At 53.2% G+C, this 20,328-nt stretch overlaps 2 protein-coding genes across 7 annotated transcripts in view; one reads left to right on the top strand and one right to left on the bottom strand.

Annotated features, from left to right (window-relative positions):
- The window catches only part of SND1 (staphylococcal nuclease and tudor domain containing 1), a 407,933-nt gene that overhangs the window by 41,831 nt on the left and 345,774 nt on the right, over window positions 1-20,328 (bottom strand). The gene's annotated exons all lie outside the window — the stretch shown is intronic.
- On the top strand, window positions 12,695-19,135 carry LRRC4 (leucine rich repeat containing 4). 6 transcript variants are annotated; one of them, XM_089328545.1, is made up of 5 exons: window positions 12,695-12,859; window positions 13,095-13,201; window positions 13,780-13,862; window positions 14,255-14,338; window positions 14,636-19,135. In XM_089328545.1, exons 2-5 carry the CDS (start codon window positions 13,096-13,098, stop codon window positions 16,574-16,576), a joined length of 2,214 nt encoding a protein of 737 aa, XP_089184671.1. In that variant the 5' UTR covers window positions 12,695-12,859; window position 13,095; the 3' UTR covers window positions 16,577-19,135. The 6 variants fall into 6 exon arrangements, with proteins under 6 accessions (XP_089184671.1, XP_089184670.1, XP_089184673.1 ...); XM_089328544.1 differs by having other exon boundaries at window positions 13,090-13,201; XM_089328547.1 differs by lacking the exon at window positions 13,780-13,862 and having other exon boundaries at window positions 12,698-12,859.

Genomic DNA, 20,328 nt, shown 5'->3' with positions numbered 1-20,328 from the left:
AGGGGAGACGAAGGGATGACAAGTTCCTCTTTTATTCTGAGCTTTATCTTCTTGGGTGTAAAAACAAAATGATTTCAGCAAAGTAAAATCAAGGAGGAGCGCGTGTGGGGCCCAGGCAGAAAATTCCCTGGTAACCACCGGTTTCGGATGTCCTGAACACTCGACCCATGCCAGGGCTCTGCCTGTCCCTTTGTGCATTTTTTGGGTGTTTTTCTCCAGGTATTCAGATGAGAAAGCAGTGAGTATGGTGTGAGCTCCCTGTCGGGGCCTCACCTGTGCTCCTTTTTGGCAGTAAATACTCTCAGAATCCTGCGACCCTGCTCTGCTAGCTCCTGTCCCCTGCCTGCCTTTCTTAGGCCCGCAGCCCTTCCCTGGCACTGAACTACCCCTTTACTAGAGGCTTCTGAAAATGGTGGTGGTGGGGGGAATGGGTGCCACTGGCCTGTTGACTGGACACTCCATGGCACACAGGGTCGTGTTTACATATGTTTAGGAGGCGCCTTCAAAAACTTCACAGAAGAGTCACATCAACTTTAATTCCATTTCTCTCCCAAACCCCTTTAAGATCCCTCATATTATTTAGGAGACAAAATATGGCCAGGAAGGTTTTTTGGTTGTATTTTTGTCTTGAGTTGGACTTAGGCCCCTTGACCAATATATACAAAATGATTAGGGCAACTGGGATTCTCTAAGTTTTTAAGTGGACAAAGGTGAAGCCAGCATGAGCAAAGCAGAGGCACTGAAAGAGGGGCAAGGAGAGTGGCTGGCACCTCAGATTGGGCCACCCGCTTAGACAAAAGTTAACCACCCTCTCAGGCTCCTCTCACCCAGAGAGGCGGCCTAAGATAGAGATGCCAGGAAGCCAAACACCTGCCCTTGCCACCTGTTCGTGTATGTCACACAGGCTCACATGTGAGTGTGAGGCCTTGGCAAATTTTTCAACATCCACTTCCTGCTTTTTTTCCCCCCTAGAAAACAATACTTAAAGAATGGTTTTGTTTACCTAGGCAACTGAGTCAAGGTTTTGTGTTTCAAAAACTCACCAATAACAAATATTTCTTTACTCGAAAGGCAGAGTGACAGAAAAAGAGAAAGAGACTGCAAGAGAGATCTTCCACCTGTTGGTTCAATCCCCAAACAGCCGCAACAGCCAGGGCTGGGACCAGGCTGAGTCAGGAGCCAGGAACTCCATCTGCGTCTCCCACATGGGTGGCAAGGGCCCAACTACTTGTGCTGTCATCTGCTGCCTTCGCAGGCACGTGAGCAGGAAGCTGGATTGGAATCGTGAGACAAGAGCTAAACTTGCTGCAACACAACATCACCCTGACAAACAACATTTTTAAAGAGACAGACCAGGTGTGGGCATTGTGGTGCAGTGGGCTAATAAATCTCTCCTTGGGACACCCACATTCCCTATCAGAGTGCTAATTTGAGTCCTGGCTCCTCCACTTCTGATCCAGTTTCCTAATGACACATCCTGGGAGGCAACAGATGATGGCCCAGTGATTGAGCCATCCATGTACCAGCCATGTGGCTGACCTGGATGGTGTTCCTGGATCCTGGCTTCAGTCTGGTCCAGCCCTGGCTGTTGTAGCCATTTTGGTATTAAACTAGCAGATGGAAGATCTCTGTCACTCTGCCTTTCCAGCTAACAAACAAATCTTAAAAGAAAAATAAAGAGACGGACCTAGACTGAGAGAGCAGCAGGAGCCAACTCCTTAAGAGGCATTGACAGTGAGTGAGGCAGGGTTGGTGGTGCTGCCCAGAGCCAGAGGCGGGCCTGGCTTCCTCTCACAGTGGGAATACCCCCTGCCTCCTCTCACAGTGGGAATACCCCCTGCCTCCTCTCACAGTGGGAATACCCCCTGGTCTCAAGTGCACAAAGAATTTCACCTTGAAACTGTCAGATGCAGAGGAGCAGAGGGTCTTATTTCTGTCTCTTTTCAGACAACAGGAGCAAAAGATTAGCTTTAATTTGCTGGGAAATCAGAAAGGCCCAGGCACACACACGTGTGTGTGTGTGTGTGTGCACGCGAGGGGCAGGACAGGGAGCTGGGATGGTCCAGCAGGATGAGCAGCAGTGTGCTGGACACAAACTACCTCCTGCTTATTAAGACTCTGAGGTTTCCCCTCGAGAGAGAGAGGAATGAGAATGTCCCCCACTGGCTGCTTGGTCTGTCTGTATTCACACTCTCTCTCTCATTACTTACTGTGTCGCTCCCGCACCGACGCAGCCTGGGAGGGAGCCCACTGACTGGCATTTGGAGGCAGACTGCCAGCAGCCAGGCCAGCAAAGACGGAGCTCAAGCTGCCCCGTGTGCCCAGGATCCCAAGATGGTGTCCTCTCGGGGAGGGATCCCCAAGGGCTCTGTGCCAGCAGAAGGTACCACCAAGTCTCTGGGCCAGAGCGGACACTGGTGGGGGCACAGGGGGTTGCCCTGTCTGGCGCAGACACTGCTCACGTCCACAAAGGATCCTTTCAGAGGTATTGGTTGGCACGGCTCCTCACGGGCTTTTCTTAGGGCTCATGCACGGAATACCAATGAAGCAGCCTCTCTGGGCTGCCACACAGACTGGCCACAGTCACCAAGAATGTGATCCGGAACTGGGGCTCTCCGAGCCAGGAGCTCCAGATCCCTGGCTGGCTGCCCACAAAGCCGGGGGCTTTGGCAGCTTCTTTGGAGGCACAGGGTCCATCGGAGACCTGGTTTACAGGAGCCCAAGACGAAAGGGTCCCAAAAGCCCCCTGCAAGCACCCGCAAGTGGTAGTGAGGCAGAGACCAAAAGGCCGGGGGTTGCTGGGGGGAGGGGGGAGGAGGGTTACAGCAGTCATGCCACCCTCGGTTAAAAACAAACAAATCTACCCGTCCATTCTGGTCAAATTCAGAACTCTGCATGAGGAAGCCAGTAAGTAAGAGAGAGAGATTATGTATAACAAGAGGCCTACTAGCCAATCAGCCAGCTAAGAACATTCTAATTCTTCTCTCTAAATCTGACAGAGGAGCCCAGGGCCCTGGATCCTCTATTTCACGTTCACTCAGTCCCCAGTCATTTCAGCTAATCTGGTGATTCCCACTGGAGACAGTCACGGCTCAAACCATGGACCCAGAGGAGGCTGGCAGCTGGCAGGTCTAACTGCTGAAGAAATCCCTATCATAATGAAAAAGGGTTGCAGCATCAAGGAACCTGGGTGTCGGCCAACGCAGCCCTCGGCTAGCTGATGACTCATGGGGAAGCCGGGAGTGTGAGCTCTGGGCTGGACTCCTGGCATTGCCAATGCTGCGTCCCCCTTCCTCTGGGGCAAACACTCTGTCCTTATGCTTAAGACTCCAGATGGGAGGAGATGGTCACACCAGCAACTGAGACAAGATCCAAGCCCATATTTCCATCCTGGACTCTGAAATTCTCCCCTGAAAATGCTTCAGATAGACCAGTGGAGACATGGAGGAACCCAGATCCTGGATGGTAAACTGAGGTCATACCAACTGAAACTAGGAATGCCCCAGTCATAGCAGAAGTTGGCAGCACAAAATGAAAGACAATTAACAAATTATGCAAGGCAGCTTCAGGGCCACAGATGCTGATCCAGAAGGAAAATATCAGACCAAGGAGGCTGGCAGAGAGAAGCCAGCGGGAATCAACACAGCCACTCTACAAACCACTAGCTTCCAATGGCTGGGAGACCATGGGAGAGATGTGAGAAGAAACCATAGCAAAGAGCACAACAGGCCTCATCCCAGAGGTGGCAGATCAAAAGCAAAGGAAATCCTAAATGGAGGAGACCTCTTAAATTCAGTCAGAAATTCTGTTAAGTGTGTGCTCTATTTTGGTCACGCTTCCTAGATGCTAAGTTTTTCTTTGGAGTATTGAGTTGTTCAGTATAGGGCCCTAGAATATTCCTAGGTCAATGACCTTAAAAAAAAAAAAATCACTGTCAGGATTGGTGCTGTGGCACAGCGGGTTAAAGCCATGGCCTGCAGTGCCAGCATTCCATCTGGGTAGCAGTTCGAGTCCTGACTGCTCCACTTCCAATCCAGCTCTCTGCTAATGCACCTGGGAAAGCAGCAGAGGATGATATAAGTCCTTGGGCCCCTGCACCAACATGGGAGACCTGGAAGAAGCTCCTGGCTCTAAGCTTCAGATTGGCCCAGCTCTGGCTGTTGCGGCCATTTGGGGTATGAACCAACTGATGGAAGACCTCTCTCTCTCCCTCTCCTGTAACTCTGTCTTTCAAATAAAAAAAAAAAATCATGTGACACACCGTGTAGTCACAACATGAAGAAAGAGCTCGATGGGCAGTGTTGTGCTACAGCGGGTTAGGCCGCTGCTTGGGCTTGCGAAGCTGCATCCCATTTAAGAATGTCTGGATCGAGTCCTGGCTAACTCTGTTTCTGATCCTGCTTCCTGCTAATGCACCTGGGAGGCGGCAGATGATGGTGCAGGGTCCCTGCCACCCACATGGGATGCCTGAATAGGGTTCCTGGCTCTCCGCTTCAGCCTGGCCCATCCCTGGCTCTTTCAAATAAATAAATCAACGTTTAAAAAGAAAAGAAGGCAAAAGGAAAAGGAAGTCCACTACATGGTGGGAGGTGGGATGCAGATGCGCAGTGGGAGTCACCACACAGCTCTTTGCTCTGTCTCCCCTTGACCATTTAAACTGTTAATGGGATTGTTTGTTATTTAGTTATGCAAACTGCGGGGACTGACAGCCAACAAAGATGAGGACCCTGGACAGAGAGGAGGACCAGAGCTCTCTGCTGCCCTCCTGGCCCAGTGGTGTGCCGCCACTCTGCTGCAGCTCAGGCTCTCCGTGGGGTATTTATAGTTGCCTTTAAATTCACCCAGCTCTCCATAAAGCGAGGTAACGGGGAGCCCTTTACTGCTGCAAGGGTGATTGTCCTAACATTCTTTAATTAGCAGAAAGCATTGGCACAGCTACTTTCAAAGCATTTGATCTCACTGTTCCGGTATTGCCTGCTTCAGGCTTGCAGCCCCCACTCCCTTTGGGAAAAATGCACTTTAGCAAATTTAAAAACGATGGACAACCTGGACAGGAGCAGGCACAGATGTGTGCGTCTGTGCTCCGAAGCTCCTCCTCTAGCCACAGCTCTGCATTCAGGTATGGCTTTGTCATTCCACCCACTGAGGGTGGGGAGAGGGATTCTAAAACCTGGGGGATGTCAGCAAGTGGAAGACCCACCTTTAATTTTCCCAAACAACATAAATGGAGCAGGGCTAGGCCCATGGGTATGCCACCAGGGAGAGCAGAGCTCTTATCAAGAATCAACTCATTCCAGGGACCTGGGTATTGGGAACAAGACAGGACTGCGCTCTGCCTTTATGAAGTAAACAAATAAGAGTATAGGTGCCGGAGTGCTGCGGCGCATCGGGTTAACACCCTGGCCTGAAGCACTGGCATCCCATGTGGGCACCGGTTCTAATCCTAGTTCTGGCTGCTCCTCTTCTGGTCCAGCTCTCTGCTATGCCCTGGGATAGCAGTGGAGGATGGCGCAAGTCCTTGGGCCCCTGTGCTCATTGGGAGACCTGGAAGGGGCTCCTGGTTCCTGGCTTCAGATGAGTGCAGCTCTGGCCATTGCGGCCATCTGGGGAGTGAACCAGCGGATGGAAGACCTCTCTCTCTGTCTCTGCCTCTCTCTGTAACTATTTCGAATAAATAAAATAAATCTTAAAAAGAAAAGAAAAATGCTACAGGCTCCTTATTTCTCTGCAAAAAAAAAAAATCTTTAAAAAAATTAAGAGTACAAACATGGTAACTTTAGATAATGCTAAAATGATACCAGGTGATCTCATTGCAACTGGTGGGGCTACTTTAGAGCAGGCAGTCACGAAACGTCTCTCTGCAAACAAAAGCTGTTCAAGAAGAAGCTAGCTGGGTGAACACTGAAAATGTGGGAGAATATTCCAGGAAGGGGGATCAAAGACCCGAATGGGGGGAAACAGCCAAAGAGTCTCCCAGGAGAAGAAAGATGGCCGGTACAGCTGCTGTGCAAAGCAGGAGGAGGCCCACGATTAAACCCGGGGAGGGAGCACAGCAGGATGAAGGCTTAGCGCCTGCGGGCCGTGTCGAGCAGTTTGGGTGTTACTGGCATGTATAAAGGCAAGAATGGAGCACTTGGAGCAGATCAATCACATAATCTGATCTAACGTCACCAAGATCCCTTCGGTTGCTATGGAGAGTAGACGGCAGAGGGCAAGAGTGGAAGCCTGTGCCTTGAATAGCTTGAGTTCTGAATAAATGTTCTGTGTTAGGTAGGAGGTTAGCACAAGAGGAAGCTGGCTGAGGGATGTGCGTTCTCTATCAGTACTATTTCAGACCTGTCTGGAACCCGGAAATTACCTCCGAATTTAAAACGTTAAAAACAAACGACGAGAGACACCTTTTGCTTGAATGAAGAAGTAGAAGTTCTGCTCTCTCTGCCTTTCCTCATCTGTCACTCTGCCTTTCAAATAAATAAATAAATAATTAAAAAAAAAAAAAAAAGGATGAGATGCTCTGAATTCGGTGAAAGATCAAGAGCAAGGGGGTCTGGGGAATAAGATACAAGAGGATTCTCTCCATTGTGGACTTCCAGCAAAAGTTTCTTTCTATACCAGTCTCCATGTTGGAAAGTAGAAGGTATTGCTACTGTAACAGTTTGTTGAGACTGGCTGTGGTTTCTCTTTCTTGTTTTTACTCCACTAATACTGTGATACAAATAGAAGTTACCGAGCTTTAAAAACCTTGTATGTAGATAGTCTGCAAAAGGTGGAACTGTGATTTGAACTCTGCTTTGTCTGACACTTCACTTCATAGCCGCCACCAACATATAATGCCCACTAATGCACGTGCACACACTCATTTTATAAAACTCAGTCTGGGGAAGCATAAATACTTGCCTCAAACAAAATATGAATAGATTTATACCCACATTGTGTGTGTGTCTACGACAAGGCTAACTGTAACTGGAGGCATGGGTTCCTGATTAATGATGAAATTTATGTTTGAGACATTGAAAAGCCATTCTATTCAAAATGATCAGTTGTACACCCATACCTGCTGGCTCTGATCAGGAGGTGTCTCAATCTCTTGCAAATACAAAGCTACGGATGAGCCAAATTTTGGAGCAATGCAAATAGATACTTTAGTATTACTGGTAAAAGCTTAAGTGTTTCAAGATAAAACCTGGAGATCATGTAAACAAAGAGATCAATAATTAAGAAATGAAATTAAAACAGAAAATAGTAAGAGGCAAATTTCTTGAGTTTCTCTTGTCAGCCTGCCCTCTTCTATTATTATTTTTTCTTGAAAAGATTTAGATATTTATTTGAAAGTTAGAGCCACAGAGAGCGGGAGAGACAGATAGAGAGATCTTCCATCTGCAGGTTCACTCCACAGATGGCCACAATGGCCAGGGCTGGGCCAGGCTGAAGCCAGGAGCCAGAAGCCAGGAGCTTCATTTGGGTCTCCCACGTGGGTGGCAGGAGCCCAGGTACTTGGTCCATCCTCTGCTGATATTCCCCGGCCATTAGCAGGGAGCTGGATAGGAAGCGGAGCAGCCAGGACTTGAATCGGTGCCCATGAGATGCTGGCATTGCAAGCAGCAGCTTCAACTGCCACACTACAACTCTGACCCCTGCACTCTTTTCTTGAGTCATGCAATGTTTCCTATTTTTTTTTTTCCAAATCGTTATTAATTTATTTGAGAGATAGAGACACAGAGATAAGAACTCCTGTTCACTGATTCTCTCTCCAAATGCCCCTAATAACCAGGACGAAGCCAGCAGCCAGGAACTCAATCCAGTTCTTCCGCTTGGGACAAAAGAACTTTGAGCCATCGGCCCTGCCTTCCAGGGTCTGTGTTAGCAGGAAGCTGGAGTCAAGAGTGGAAGGCTGGGTAAAGAAGCCAGCTATTCTGATATGGGACGTGGGCATCTCAGTGAAAGACTGAGAGCCTTCACGTGATGTTGCTTAACTGCTGCACTGAATGAGGGACCTCTTCCTTTCCAATGTAAGGACCCTATGCTCACCCCGCTCACACCCGGCTCTTCTGCCCGGCAGACACACCCTCCCCTTTCCCTTACTCTTCAATGGCACACCACAGTCTGCTTCTGGGTAGATTTGATTCTCGGTTTGTCACTGTAGTAGTCCCAGACTGTGTGACAAAGCCCCATTCGGAAAATGGGTCTTTGTAGATATAACAGACAACTAAGTTAAAGATCTGGAAATGAGGAAAGCATCCTGGATTATACAGGTGGGCCCTGAGTCCAATGACAAATATCACAAAGAGGAGAGAGATGGAAGAGGGCCATGGGGGTGGAACTGAAGTGATGAGGCTACGAGTCGAAGGATGTCACCAGGTGCTGCCAGAGGAAGAGGTAAGGGCTGGTGGTCTTCCCCTCGAGGGCTCCTGCAGGGAGTTCAGCAGCCATGCCAGATTTTGAACTTTTAAGCTTCTAGAACTGTGAGAAAATAAGCTTCTGCTGTTATAAGCCACTGAATGTGGTCATTCATTAGAGTTGCCACAAGAAACTAACAGTCACTCACTCATTCTGCGATCCCAAGAAAGCTTCTGAAATTCATCTGCAAAGTGGGGAGACCTAGTAGTATCTATCTCACAGAGGCGCTGTGAAGATTAAATACGTGTAACTTAGCATGGTGCTAAGTATCTGTCACTGTCCCAGTAAAATCAGCATTATTACTGCTATATATGGACAATTAAAAAGGAGAAGCCGCCAATGCTGGGGTGGGCCAGCGCACCTGCAGAGGTGCATGTTCAAGGCTGCTCGCTGGCCCTCTTCACACTGCCTGGGCGTACAGATGACCGTGGTTATTAGCACAGGCACCACAAGAGCTTCTCTGAGAGGAGTCATGAGGCTTCCTTCTTCACTCAAGCCTGGTGGCTCACAAAGAAACCGGGAGCCACGGGAAACGAGATCTAGAAGCAGGAGAGAGGCCCTGTGCTCTCTGGCTCTTCACCGGTCTCATTATCCATCTCATTTTTTTTTTTTTTTCAGCTGAGCTTTTTAAAATTTGCAGGGGCCGTGTTTTGTCCACTTCCTTCTGACTTCCTCAAAGAGAAAAGTCCTTGAGGGGAAAAGAACACTGGATTCTGAGGGCGTCTGAAGAGTGGCCTTGAAGCATTAGCTCAAGGAAGAAGATCCACTCCCTTTAGGATCGCTGGGCAGTAAGGACACAGCCTGACCTCTCTACACAATCACAGGCAAGAAAAGGAACCTCTTGTGCAGCAGTAACGGAATCTGTTACACGACCAGGTCACCCTGGAGAGGTGCGCGTGCATGCGAAGTGTGCAGTAGTGTGGGAGACAGAAACAAGGCAAGGAAGCTCAATGTGGCAAGGGGAAGGGGTGACTGTCCACACTGCCCGTTTAGATGGCTTTGTCACTGTCATTCACCAACCAGTATCTTTCCTTTCCTTTGTGGAGCATAATTTCTGCGTGACTATTTTTTTTCCCTTTCTTCCTGGTTGGCAAATCCTCTTGGTGTTTTGGTGCTTGTTCTGTTCCTGCCATTGAGGGACCTCAGCTCAGGGACCCACAAGCCTGCTGGAGGCAAGATGGTGCCCTGCTCCTCACAGCACACCCTGTGGAGCGTTATGGACATCTAGTGGCTGCTCAGGATAATGCCTTAGGGACTTACTGCACATCAGGGTGGGGAGTGGCCCAGTTATCCTGGCCGGGGGCGGTGGTTCCAGGTCCTAATCCAGTCAGGCTCTTAGATGACCATTTTTTCCACTTCCCATTAGAGGTCGGGCTGGCACACCAGCTTGTGATAGAGAGCCATCTTTTTCACAATCTAGCACCTGCACACCAGACCAGAGAGACAGGCGTGTGGAATTATCTTCAAGCCCCAGGTTTAAATGCCAATGAGTCATCCAACGTCATCTCGATGGAGGGGCTGGCCTCAGAAGGGACAGACTCTGACTTTAACTAGCCAGGTGGCTGTGGGTAACTCACTGGGCCTCTGTGAGCTTCATGAACGACACCTGTAAAATAAGAGGTTAAGTCCTGATACCCTCCAAGGGCTCTTTGAGCTTTAACGTTCTGTGATCTACGGGGCTTTCCAGTGGCTTGGAAAACGCAGCCGGATCTGCTCGGGTCTGGCACTGTGGATCACTAGATTCAACTGAAGGAAAGCATTCTCTCCTCAACTTCGTGGCCCGTTTCCAAGGCTTGGCTACTATCCCAAAGTATCAACTTTCTTCACAGAGCCATATATCTGAGAAGGGGCGGAAATTATGTTCCAAGAGCTGCAAGGAACTTTCTAGTCCATTTCCTTTATCACTGAAGAAACCCAGGTTCGGAGCTATCTTAGGATTTGTCACACGGCCAATCCTCGGCAGAGAGGAGACCAGAACTCAGGTGTCCCAATCCGGATCCAGGGCCTGCTCCCTAAGCCTCAGCTGCTGATGCAAGCCTTGCCAGAGCACGGCCGCTCTGCAGCTCTCTCCAAGGGACACGGCCAAGTGAAACTGTTCTCAGTCTAGCCCTCTGCCTGCCCTATCACCTAAGGCTTTAAGTCGTCTTCTATCTATTCTTGCAGGTGGGGGACCACATGCAATCCAGAAGCAGTCAAAACCAGGGGCTGCGAGAAGCGAAGGAGCACATCTAGATGGTACCCTGGTTCCCAAGCAGAGAGGCCACAGTGCCTCTCACAGCCTCCTGGGCAGGTGCATTTTCTAGGTTCAAGGTGCTTCCCTAACCCAGCTGGCTCACAGAGAGGGGAAGCAGCTGCACCCACAGAACAGGGGCATATTCCCCCTCGTTAACAGAAGCCTCAGGAATGCACTGAAAGACAACATGATCAATACGTACTGCTTTGATCCATGTCAGCCCAGACTTCCCTCTACGTTCACATGGTGCGGGCGGGGGAGGGGGGGTGCAGGGCAGGACCTTTCATAAGCTGGGCCTGGGGCTGAGCAGATGGGGGTCTGACTTTACCTGCACAGGCAGGAAACCAGCCCAGGCCGAGCCCCTCTTTTGCATGGGGCGAGAGGGGCAGCCATCCTCCAGTGAGCCGCCCAGATGCCAAGCGCGGTGCCGGCTGTGGAAAGGATGGGAGCCCCTCGCTAGCTAGTTTTCGCGGTTCCTGCCCAGATCCCCATCGGCCTGGGGTCTCCAGGAATGTAGCCCTGCTGTGAAGACAGGACACAGAGAGCCAGCTCCCCCACCCCCACCCCGAGGGAGTAGCTAGAGGGAACCAAACCCTGGTATCAGGGCTCCTGAATTTCTTCTCCCTATCTTCAGTAAAGAAAGGATTTACTTTCTCAGCCCCCTCCTCTCGGACCCTGGGCTGAACTTTCAGAACTTCTCACATTGCCTCCACCATTTATGCTACATAGACACAGGGGACATTCTTATTAGTGCAAACAAAGCAAAATGAAACGAAAACCAAAACAAATAAACACAAAACCAAAACCAAAACCAAACACTGGGCTTGGGGCTTGAAGACTGGATTGAAAAGCTGACTGCAGGATTTTCTGGTTACATGACCCTGAGCAAGTCATCTGCCTGCCTAAGTGCCTTCGTCCGTCAAATGGCGACAATATTGGCGAGCAAGCCACTGAGTAAATGAAGATTAAACTTAGATGGATAGAGGAGGGTACGTTAGATCCCCAGACAGGCTGAAGGGGACGGATGAAACCCAAATTCTGGAATACTGGAAGAATTCTTTGGGGAATCACTTCCATATTCCTTGACAACTGAGGTGTGCCAGGGCTCAAGTATGCTACCACTTATTTACATTGTTACCACTCTACAACAAATCTGACCCATTCATGAAATGGACAGCAGGACTGCCGGGAACATTAACAGTGATACACAGATTATGGACTCAATAAATACTAACTATTTGACTACAAATCCAGGCAAAAAGACCTTAGTAAAGAATGGAAAAACCAACTTGCCTACAACGAAACAGTTTTTGGGATTGCAAGAGTTCCTTACATATTTAAGGAGGTTCAGCTTACTGGGCAGCACACAAGACAGAGGGATGGGTGTGGTAGAATCCAGAGTCTTCTTTGAAGGTGGGAAAAGGCTGCCCTAACTTACTCTCTTACAACAATCTGTCAAATGCCCCAGGCTCCCCCAGGGCCAGAAGTTGGGGCAGCTGCTACCTAGCTGTGCTGGGGAAGCCCGAGGAGAGGGGCTGGTGAACGCTGAAGCCGCCTCCCCCACTCCTGGGGCGCTGGGGGGAGCCAAGGTTCGACGCCGGGTGCAGGCTGCGGCTCCGTGAATGAACAGGTCACGCCGCAGGTTCTGGGAGCTCACGCAATCCCTCCCAGGCTGTCATTCCTCCGGCTCCCGGCATTTGGTCTTTCCTGCCACCGTTTCCCACCCCCGCAACACTCATTAAGAAAGCTATCATTAAAAGCCCTAGTTAGAGCCCAGAAGATGAGGAACTGGTGAGAGGGAGATAGGACAGACATCGGTACAGCAGTCAAGCCCAGGCGCTGGGTCTCCGGCTCCGCGCGGCCCCGCGCCCGGCCATGCAGCCCCGAAGTCCGAGTTCGAGCGCCTGAACGGCGCTGCGCGACTACGCGCCCCGACAGCGTTGCGCGGGGTGAGGACGATGCGGTCCCGGAGGGAGGCAGGCCAACTGCCGCAGCCCGGCCGCGGGCTGGCGGGCCCGCCTGAGCCCGCCGCCCCGGAGCCAGGGGGCGCTGGGCGGCCGGGAGCCGGCCGGAGGGCGCGCTCTCCCGCCGCAGCCCCACGGCCGCCCAGCCTATCAGCGGCCGCTCAGCCGCGCTCTCGGCTAGCCCAAAATAGCTGCGAACGCCTGCAACTCGCGCGGGCCCGCACTTGACGCTCACTCCGACTCGCCCGCTCGCCCAGCCCGCTCCGTGCGTCCAGAGGGGGCGGGGAGGCAGCGGCCCCGGGCGGGGGGAAGGGGGAGAGGGAGGAGGGGGTAGAAAGGAAGCAGCGGGCGGACCGAGCGGGCGCGGGGCGCGGGGCTGCGCGGGCGCGCGGCGCTGGAAGGCGCCGCGTTAACCCCTCGCGGGCAGGCGGCGGCGGCGGCGGCGGGAGCGGTGTTAATGCACACAGCTCCGCATCACGCTAATCTTCTCCCCAGAACAGTATGCGTCAGCAGTACATTCACGTTCTGACTGAAGGACAAAAGGATGAGAGAGCAGTCTGCGTGGCTGCCGCCTGCAACACCGCGAGCCCGGCGCGAGGAGGAGACGGTGGGCGCCCAGAGCGGGGCCCCCGCTGCCGCCGCCGCTAGCCAGCGGGGACCATGTTCCCGGGCCCGGGAGCGCTTCCCGCAGCCGCGACCCCCGCTGCTCACGCCGCCGCCGCCGCCGCCGCCAGCGCTCGGGCCGCTGCAGCAGTGCGCGGACAGCGCAGCCACTGAAGGCGCCGGGAGCCCGCGCCGCGAACTCGCCCCCTCTGCACAAAGCCAGAGCCGGCGGCGCGCCGGGGGCCCGGCAGCGGCGGGCGGTTGCGCGCCGCCGGGGGCTGCGGCGGCCGTCGTCGCCGCCGGACCCGCGCCCGCCCCCGGACTCTCCGAAGGGGCCTGCGGAGCGGGCGCGACCGCGGGAGCCCAGCTCTTCGCCGGCCCGCGGACCTGGTCCCGGCGCAGCCGCGGCGCCGCTGCCCCTCAGGTGCTGGACGGATTACTGCTCCTCGCGCCAGCAGACGGCGGACTGGAGAACTCAGCCCAGTTTTTGTCTTCTTAACCCTTCCGAGAAGGCCAGGAGAAAGGGGGTGTGTGTCTGGGGAGGGAGAAGGCGCCGCGAACACCTCCTCTTAACTCTCGCAGCCCCGCGAGCTCACGACTGCAATCAGCTGCCGCCGACCTGGGCGGCCGGCGACGGAGAGCGGAGCGCAGCAGCAGCAGCAGCAGTAAGCGGCGGCAGCGAGCGCGGCCTGGGCGGCTTCGGGCGCCCCCGCACCCCCTCCGGCGGCGGCCCAGGGCGCGGGCTGGGGGCGCTGGAGGCACACTTTGGCGATGAAGCAGCTTCCCCCGTGGATGGAGAGAGCCGGTGCCAGGGTCCAAGGACAAAGCAGGGAAGCGCTGGTGGCGCCGCTCCTCGGGCCGAGGGGGGGGCATGCACCTGCATAGCCCGCCGGGCCTGGGTTCTCCCTGGCGCGCCTCAACTCCACGGCTTTGCCGTCTCTGGCTCCGGATTTACTAGAAGCCATTTTGTCTCCCCCACCCCTCCCCTCCCCTCCCCTCCCCTCTCCTGTGCCCTCCCCACCCCCACCACTTCCCCCTTTTGTTAATTAAAACTAAGAAGTCAGAATGGGAACGATGTGCCCGGCTCCCGTGGAGAAAGCTTAAGGACAGCACGCCACTTCTCTCCTGCCTTCCTTCCGAGGTAGGTGACGGCGAACTGGGTGGGGATGGTGGCACTGTGGGGTAGAAAGTCTTAGCCGGCAGGGGGCTGGCCTCGAGGGTGGACTGCTGGAGGAGGGGGCCGCTCTCTAGTTTGGGCAGGGGTTTTGCGGCCGATCCGCGCTCCGTCTCTAATCGCCCCCTCCCCACCTCCTTCTTCAGATGGAAAGAGGAGCTCCTAGCTCACTTAAGCCGGGGTAGGGCTGGTTCTCCTTTCCGAGCCAAAATCCCAGGCGATGGTGAATTATGAACGTGCCACACCATGAAGCTCTTGTGGCAGGTAACTGTGCACCACACCTGGAATGCCGTCCTGCTCCCCGTCGTCTACCTCACGGCACAAGTGTGGATTCTGTGTGCAGCCATCGCTGCTGCCGCCTCGGCCGGGCCCCAGAACTGCCCCTCCGTCTGCTCGTGCAGTAACCAGTTCAGCAAGGTGGTGTGCACCCGCCGGGGCCTCTCCGAGGTCCCACAGGGCATCCCCTCCAACACCCGGTACCTCAACCTCATGGAAAACAATATCCAGATGATCCAGGCCGACACCTTCCGACACCTCCACCACCTGGAGGTCCTGCAGCTGGGCAGGAACTCCATCCGGCAGATCGAGGTGGGGGCCTTCAACGGCCTGGCCAGCCTCAACACCCTGGAGCTGTTCGACAACTGGCTGACTGTCATCCCCAGCGGGGCCTTCGAATACCTGTCCAAACTGCGGGAGCTCTGGCTTCGCAACAACCCTATAGAAAGCATCCCCTCCTATGCCTTCAACCGAGTGCCCTCCCTCATGCGCCTGGACTTGGGGGAGCTCAAGAAGCTGGAGTATATCTCTGAGGGCGCCTTTGAGGGGCTCTTCAACCTCAAGTACCTGAACTTGGGTATGTGCAACATTAAAGATATGCCCAACCTCACCCCCCTGGTGGGGCTGGAGGAGCTGGAGATGTCAGGGAACCACTTTCCTGAGATCAGGCCTGGATCCTTCCATGGCCTGAGCTCCCTCAAGAAGCTGTGGGTCATGAACTCGCAGGTGAGCCTGATTGAGCGGAATGCTTTCGACGGGCTGGCCTCGCTTGTGGAACTCAACCTGGCTCACAACAACCTCTCCTCTCTGCCCCACGACCTCTTCAGCCCACTGAGGTACCTGGTGGAGTTGCACTTACACCACAATCCCTGGAACTGTGACTGCGACATCCTGTGGCTGGCCTGGTGGCTTCGGGAGTATATACCCACCAACTCCACGTGCTGCGGCCGCTGTCACGCTCCCATGCACATGCGAGGCCGCTACCTGGTGGAGGTGGACCAGGCCTCCTTCCAGTGCTCTGCCCCCTTCATCATGGACGCGCCTCGGGACCTCAACATCTCTGAGAGTCGGATGGCGGAACTCAAGTGTCGGACTCCCCCCATGTCCTCGGTGAAGTGGCTGCTGCCCAATGGGACAGTGCTCAGCCACGCCTCCCGCCACCCGCGCATCTCTGTCCTCAACGACGGCACCTTGAACTTCTCCCACGTGCTGCTCTCAGACACGGGGGTATACACATGCATGGTGACCAACGTGGCTGGCAACTCCAACGCCTCGGCCTACCTCAACGTGAGCACGGCCGAGCTCAACACCTCCAACTACAGTTTCTTCACCACAGTCACAGTGGAGACCACGGAGATCTCGCCTGAGGACACCACGAGGAAGTACAAGCCTGTGCCCACCACGTCCACTGGCTACCAGCCGGCATATACCACCTCTACCACGGTGCTCATTCAGACCACCCGTGTGCCCAAGCAGGTGGCGGTACCCGCGACAGACACCACTGACAAGATGCAGACCAGCCTGGATGAAGTCATGAAGACCACCAAGATCATCATTGGTTGCTTTGTGGCAGTGACTCTGCTGGCTGCCGCCATGTTGATTGTCTTCTACAAGCTCCGGAAGCGGCACCAGCAGCGGAGTACCGTCACGGCCGCCAGGACAGTTGAGATTATCCAGGTGGACGAAGACATCCCGGCGGCGGCTTCGGCGGCGGCAACAGCGGCTCCAGCCAGTGTATCAGGTGAGGGGGCAGTAGTGCTGCCCACAATTCATGACCATATTAACTACAACACCTACAAACCAGCACATGGGGCCCACTGGACAGAAAACAGCCTGGGGAACTCTCTGCACCCCACAGTCACCACTATCTCTGAACCTTATATAATTCAGACCCATACCAAGGACAAGGTACAGGAAACTCAAATATGATGCCCCCTCCCCTCAAAAACTTTAAACGCAATAGAATGCACACACACACCACACACACACATACACACACACACACACACGAGACAGCAACTTTTGTACAGAGTGGGGAGAGACTTTTTCTTGTATATGCTTATATATTAAATCTATGGGCTGGTAAAAAAAAACAGATTATATTAAAATTTAAAAAGAAAAAAATCAAAACAAAACTATTTTCTAACTTGTAAGTTCTATTTAAAGGGGGCGGGAGGGGAATCTTGGGAATGTTGTGGGGTACGCGCCCCATGTACCTTTGCTCTACTGCCAGAAAAGGTTTCTGGTAAGAGGTTGAACCTGCTAAGGTAAAACTAAAACACCAACAATTAGCATCCCTAAAGGGGTAGGGTGTGGGCTGCGGAGGGAACAGGCGGGATGGGATGGACTGAACCTGTCCTTTTTTTAGAAGATGCTTCATAGGATACAGGAGTACCCGTTTCTACAGACATCTTTCTTAAGCCGAGAGCTGTCTTTGCAGATTATCTTATTTAAAAAAAAAATTCTGAAAAAAGCTCCGTGAATTTGTACTCTGCCAAAATGTTGAGAGGCAATAATATTTTTCTCTTCAGAGGCCAAGGGGACGATAGATCTGTAGCTGTAGTGCAAACAGGAAAACCACCAGATTTTTCAAATGAATCCTTCGAGGGGCTGAGTGTCGGTCCGGTCCGTGCGCGCGCCAGGTCTCCGGGGGTTGTGCCGGGGACCATGTGTCTGATGGAGTGCTTCCCGAGCAGGGGAGGAAGGGAGCTGTCAGATGCTTGCACATTGCACCAGATTCCTGCAGTGGGGCTGAACCCACTCTGCAAGGCATGTGTCTATTCAGGGTTTCCCAGGAGAAGGAGGCGGCCCCTCAAGGGGGTGCGGCGCCAGGCAGGGAGGCGGGGTGGGGGAGGGGGAGGGGGAGAGCAGCAGCAGGGAGGCGGACTGTCTCGGAGGCTATAAATTAGCATTGTGCCAGGTCCACCTGTTGTTCTAGGTATCTGACAAATGATTGTAGACAACGATGGCATTTTATGATTTTTCAAATAGGTTTTGTTTGAAGACGGTGAGGGAGGAGAGGCTGGGTGGGAGTGGGGAGCTTGGGGGAGTGGAAGCTTTTCTCAGGCTTGGGGTTTGGTGACTATTCTAAATGCTGATTCATTAGGGATTATTACAGCTGATGCCAACTGGTAGTGGTGATGGGGTAGGGGCAGAACACGAGTGGAGCAGGAAAAGGCAAGACTAGAAGGGCGCAGGCTCACTGAGAGTGAGGAAGCCTTTCCTAACCTGGCTGGGTCATGGAAGATGTGGGAGCCACAGTTTAAACAGAAGTGACACAGGCACACATGAGTGAGTTCTGCATGGAGTCCTGCTGCATGGGGGCCGGGGGGGGGGGGGAGCTGCCCTCCCCCATGCCTAGCCGAGGAGGATGTGGAAGGGGAAGGGAGAGGGTGGCTGTGGGTGGGGGAGATGGAGATCTCTGTTATACTGGTCCATGTAATGTAACTTCTGTCAGTTGTTATTCTAGCTTTAAAAGGGATTCAAGGGTTCAGATTTGAAAGGGGGTGGTAGGGGTTGGGGGGGGGATGCCAACAAAAAGAACACTGATTGTAAAGTGTATTTTTGTATTTTAATAAATATTGTTCAATTTTTAATTCCCTGTCCCCAAAGGGTTAAATTGAATAAGACCCTGAGCCTATAGATTCTTAGGCGCATTGACCAAGTTATTTCTACTTGAAGAAAAAAAAAAGGGGGGGAGGGTAGGGTGGTGGGGAGGGGAGCAGTGTGATGGGGGAGGGGGGAGACAAATGTTATCTATTTTTTAAAAGTATGGGGAAATGCTAAAGCTGTCAAAAAACCTTTCCTAGCTTAAATAAAAGCACCCTGATTCCAGTGCACCTTCCACAAGCTAAGTGTGTTAGTCCCTGCCTTTGTTGGGGGTATAACCACCTTCCCTGTGCCCCGGGAAAGCCGGGGAAATGGGTCAGCCTCGCCCCTGAGACCTGGCCACAAGGTAACCGCCACGTCGGTGGAAGCCGCTGGTCAGGCAGCACCAGCGCTGCACAAGATCCCGGGGGGGCTGGATTTAAGAGGTCTGCAATAATGCAGTTTGGCTTCGATTTCCCACAGGCAGGGCTGCTTTGATTCTCAGGGTGTTAAGGAGCCAAACACACCTTCGTGCTGGTGGGAGTCTGTCTCCTGATGCTTGCGGGAGGCTGCGTGAGCTGCGGCCCCGTGTTTCCTCAGTGCTAGTATTTATACTAATGCAGGGAACTGGGGCTGAGTGGGTGTGATCTCTCTGGCACTGAGGAGGAGAGAGAGGCAGGTGGCACTTTGCAGCAGTTGGCGAAGAAATGGCCAATTCGAATCATCCTAGGCATCTAGATCCTTTCTGGGTGTCAGTGTCTCTGGGGGCACATACGCATGAGCACACACTTAAGAACGAACTGTCACTCATGTTTCCAGACCCCACAATATGTTCCCTCTGCCTTTCCTTGACCATTCTACCCGCACGAGAAAGAAAGGAAACTACAGCAGAGCCAAGGGTGGGACTTGGCTAGGACCAGCTGAACGAGCAAGAAATCACTCCCTTTTCTAGTGCGGGAAGACACAGTCAGGCTGTCAGAACAGCTTCCCGGGGATACACTCAGAGGCGACTGTAGAGCAAGTCGCTGTTTCCAAAACAGAGGAGGGGGCGGCAGTTTCCGAAGGCCCCTGCGTGTTTGACAGCTATTTGGGCAGTCAGGGAATTGTGCAGGATCCTGGTCTGTGGCTAAACAAGGGTCTGGAAGGGAGAGTCGGGGCTGAGCCTGTTCAGGTCTGGGGATCTGAAGGAGAGGCGCTTTCCAGAAGGAAACTGGAGGAGACAGGAAATACGGTGCACAGGTCTAAGGCTCCTTGCGGCTATTCCTTAGCTCCGCGCGCCTCGCCTTTGATCTGGGCACGGCTGCGGCTTTGGCAGCAGTTAACTATCTTTACCCTGATGCTGGGTGTCTCCTCCTCTGTAGCAGGGACCTGGGAAAGCTGCTCAGAGAGGAGTCCAGTGAGCACCACGTTAGTGACGCGTCCTCAGGCCCTGGGAATGGAACAGGGGTTGGTGGCTCTTGGGGGCAGGCGCGCGCGCGCGCGTGGGGTTGGGGGGGCAGTCAGAGGAAAAGACTCTGCTGCTGATTATATGCAGGCCAAGAGTTTTCATTATAGAATTTCTTTACAGCCATGAAAAATCATTTAATTTGAGCTCTTTACATTTTGCAGCTAAGGAAACTGATCCCCAGAGAAACTGAAATACATGTCCAAGGTCACATTGCTACTTAAGTGGAAGAGGTAGGCCTAGGGCATGGGTCTCTTGGCTCCCAAATCAAATGTGCTTTCTGGAACGCAGGATCTTACTGGCTCTCAGGAACGTATTCCTTTTGTTGCCAATGCTCAGTGAACACGGAGCCTCCCTACAGACAGTTCTGTGTTCTCTTCTTCCTGTCAGAGCTGGCTGCTCTATCTTCCTCCGAACCAGCTCGGCTGCCCCGCAAGGCCGGCTCAGAATTCTGCCCACAGGGCTTTGCAGCTGGCCCAAGGGCCCCGTGTGCTCGCTGAGGGCCTGGAGTCTCAGGACTGCAACGAAACAGCTGCATGATTTTTGGCACAATGGCAGACAAGCTGCAGGATCCCTCAGAGGGTGACAGCTACAGGAGGCAGGGTGAAGCAGCTGAGATGGGGTGTTTACAGTGAGGAAGCGACTCTGG

Source organism: Oryctolagus cuniculus, chromosome 3 (assembly GCF_051225735.1).
Source record: "Oryctolagus cuniculus isolate XC-2025 breed Fujian yellow rabbit chromosome 3, ASM5122573v1, whole genome shotgun sequence".
Taxonomy (NCBI): Eukaryota; Metazoa; Chordata; class Mammalia; order Lagomorpha; family Leporidae; genus Oryctolagus; species Oryctolagus cuniculus.
The sequence above is the reverse complement of the archived record's forward strand: the minus strand, read 5'-3'. Positions and strand labels throughout refer to the sequence as shown.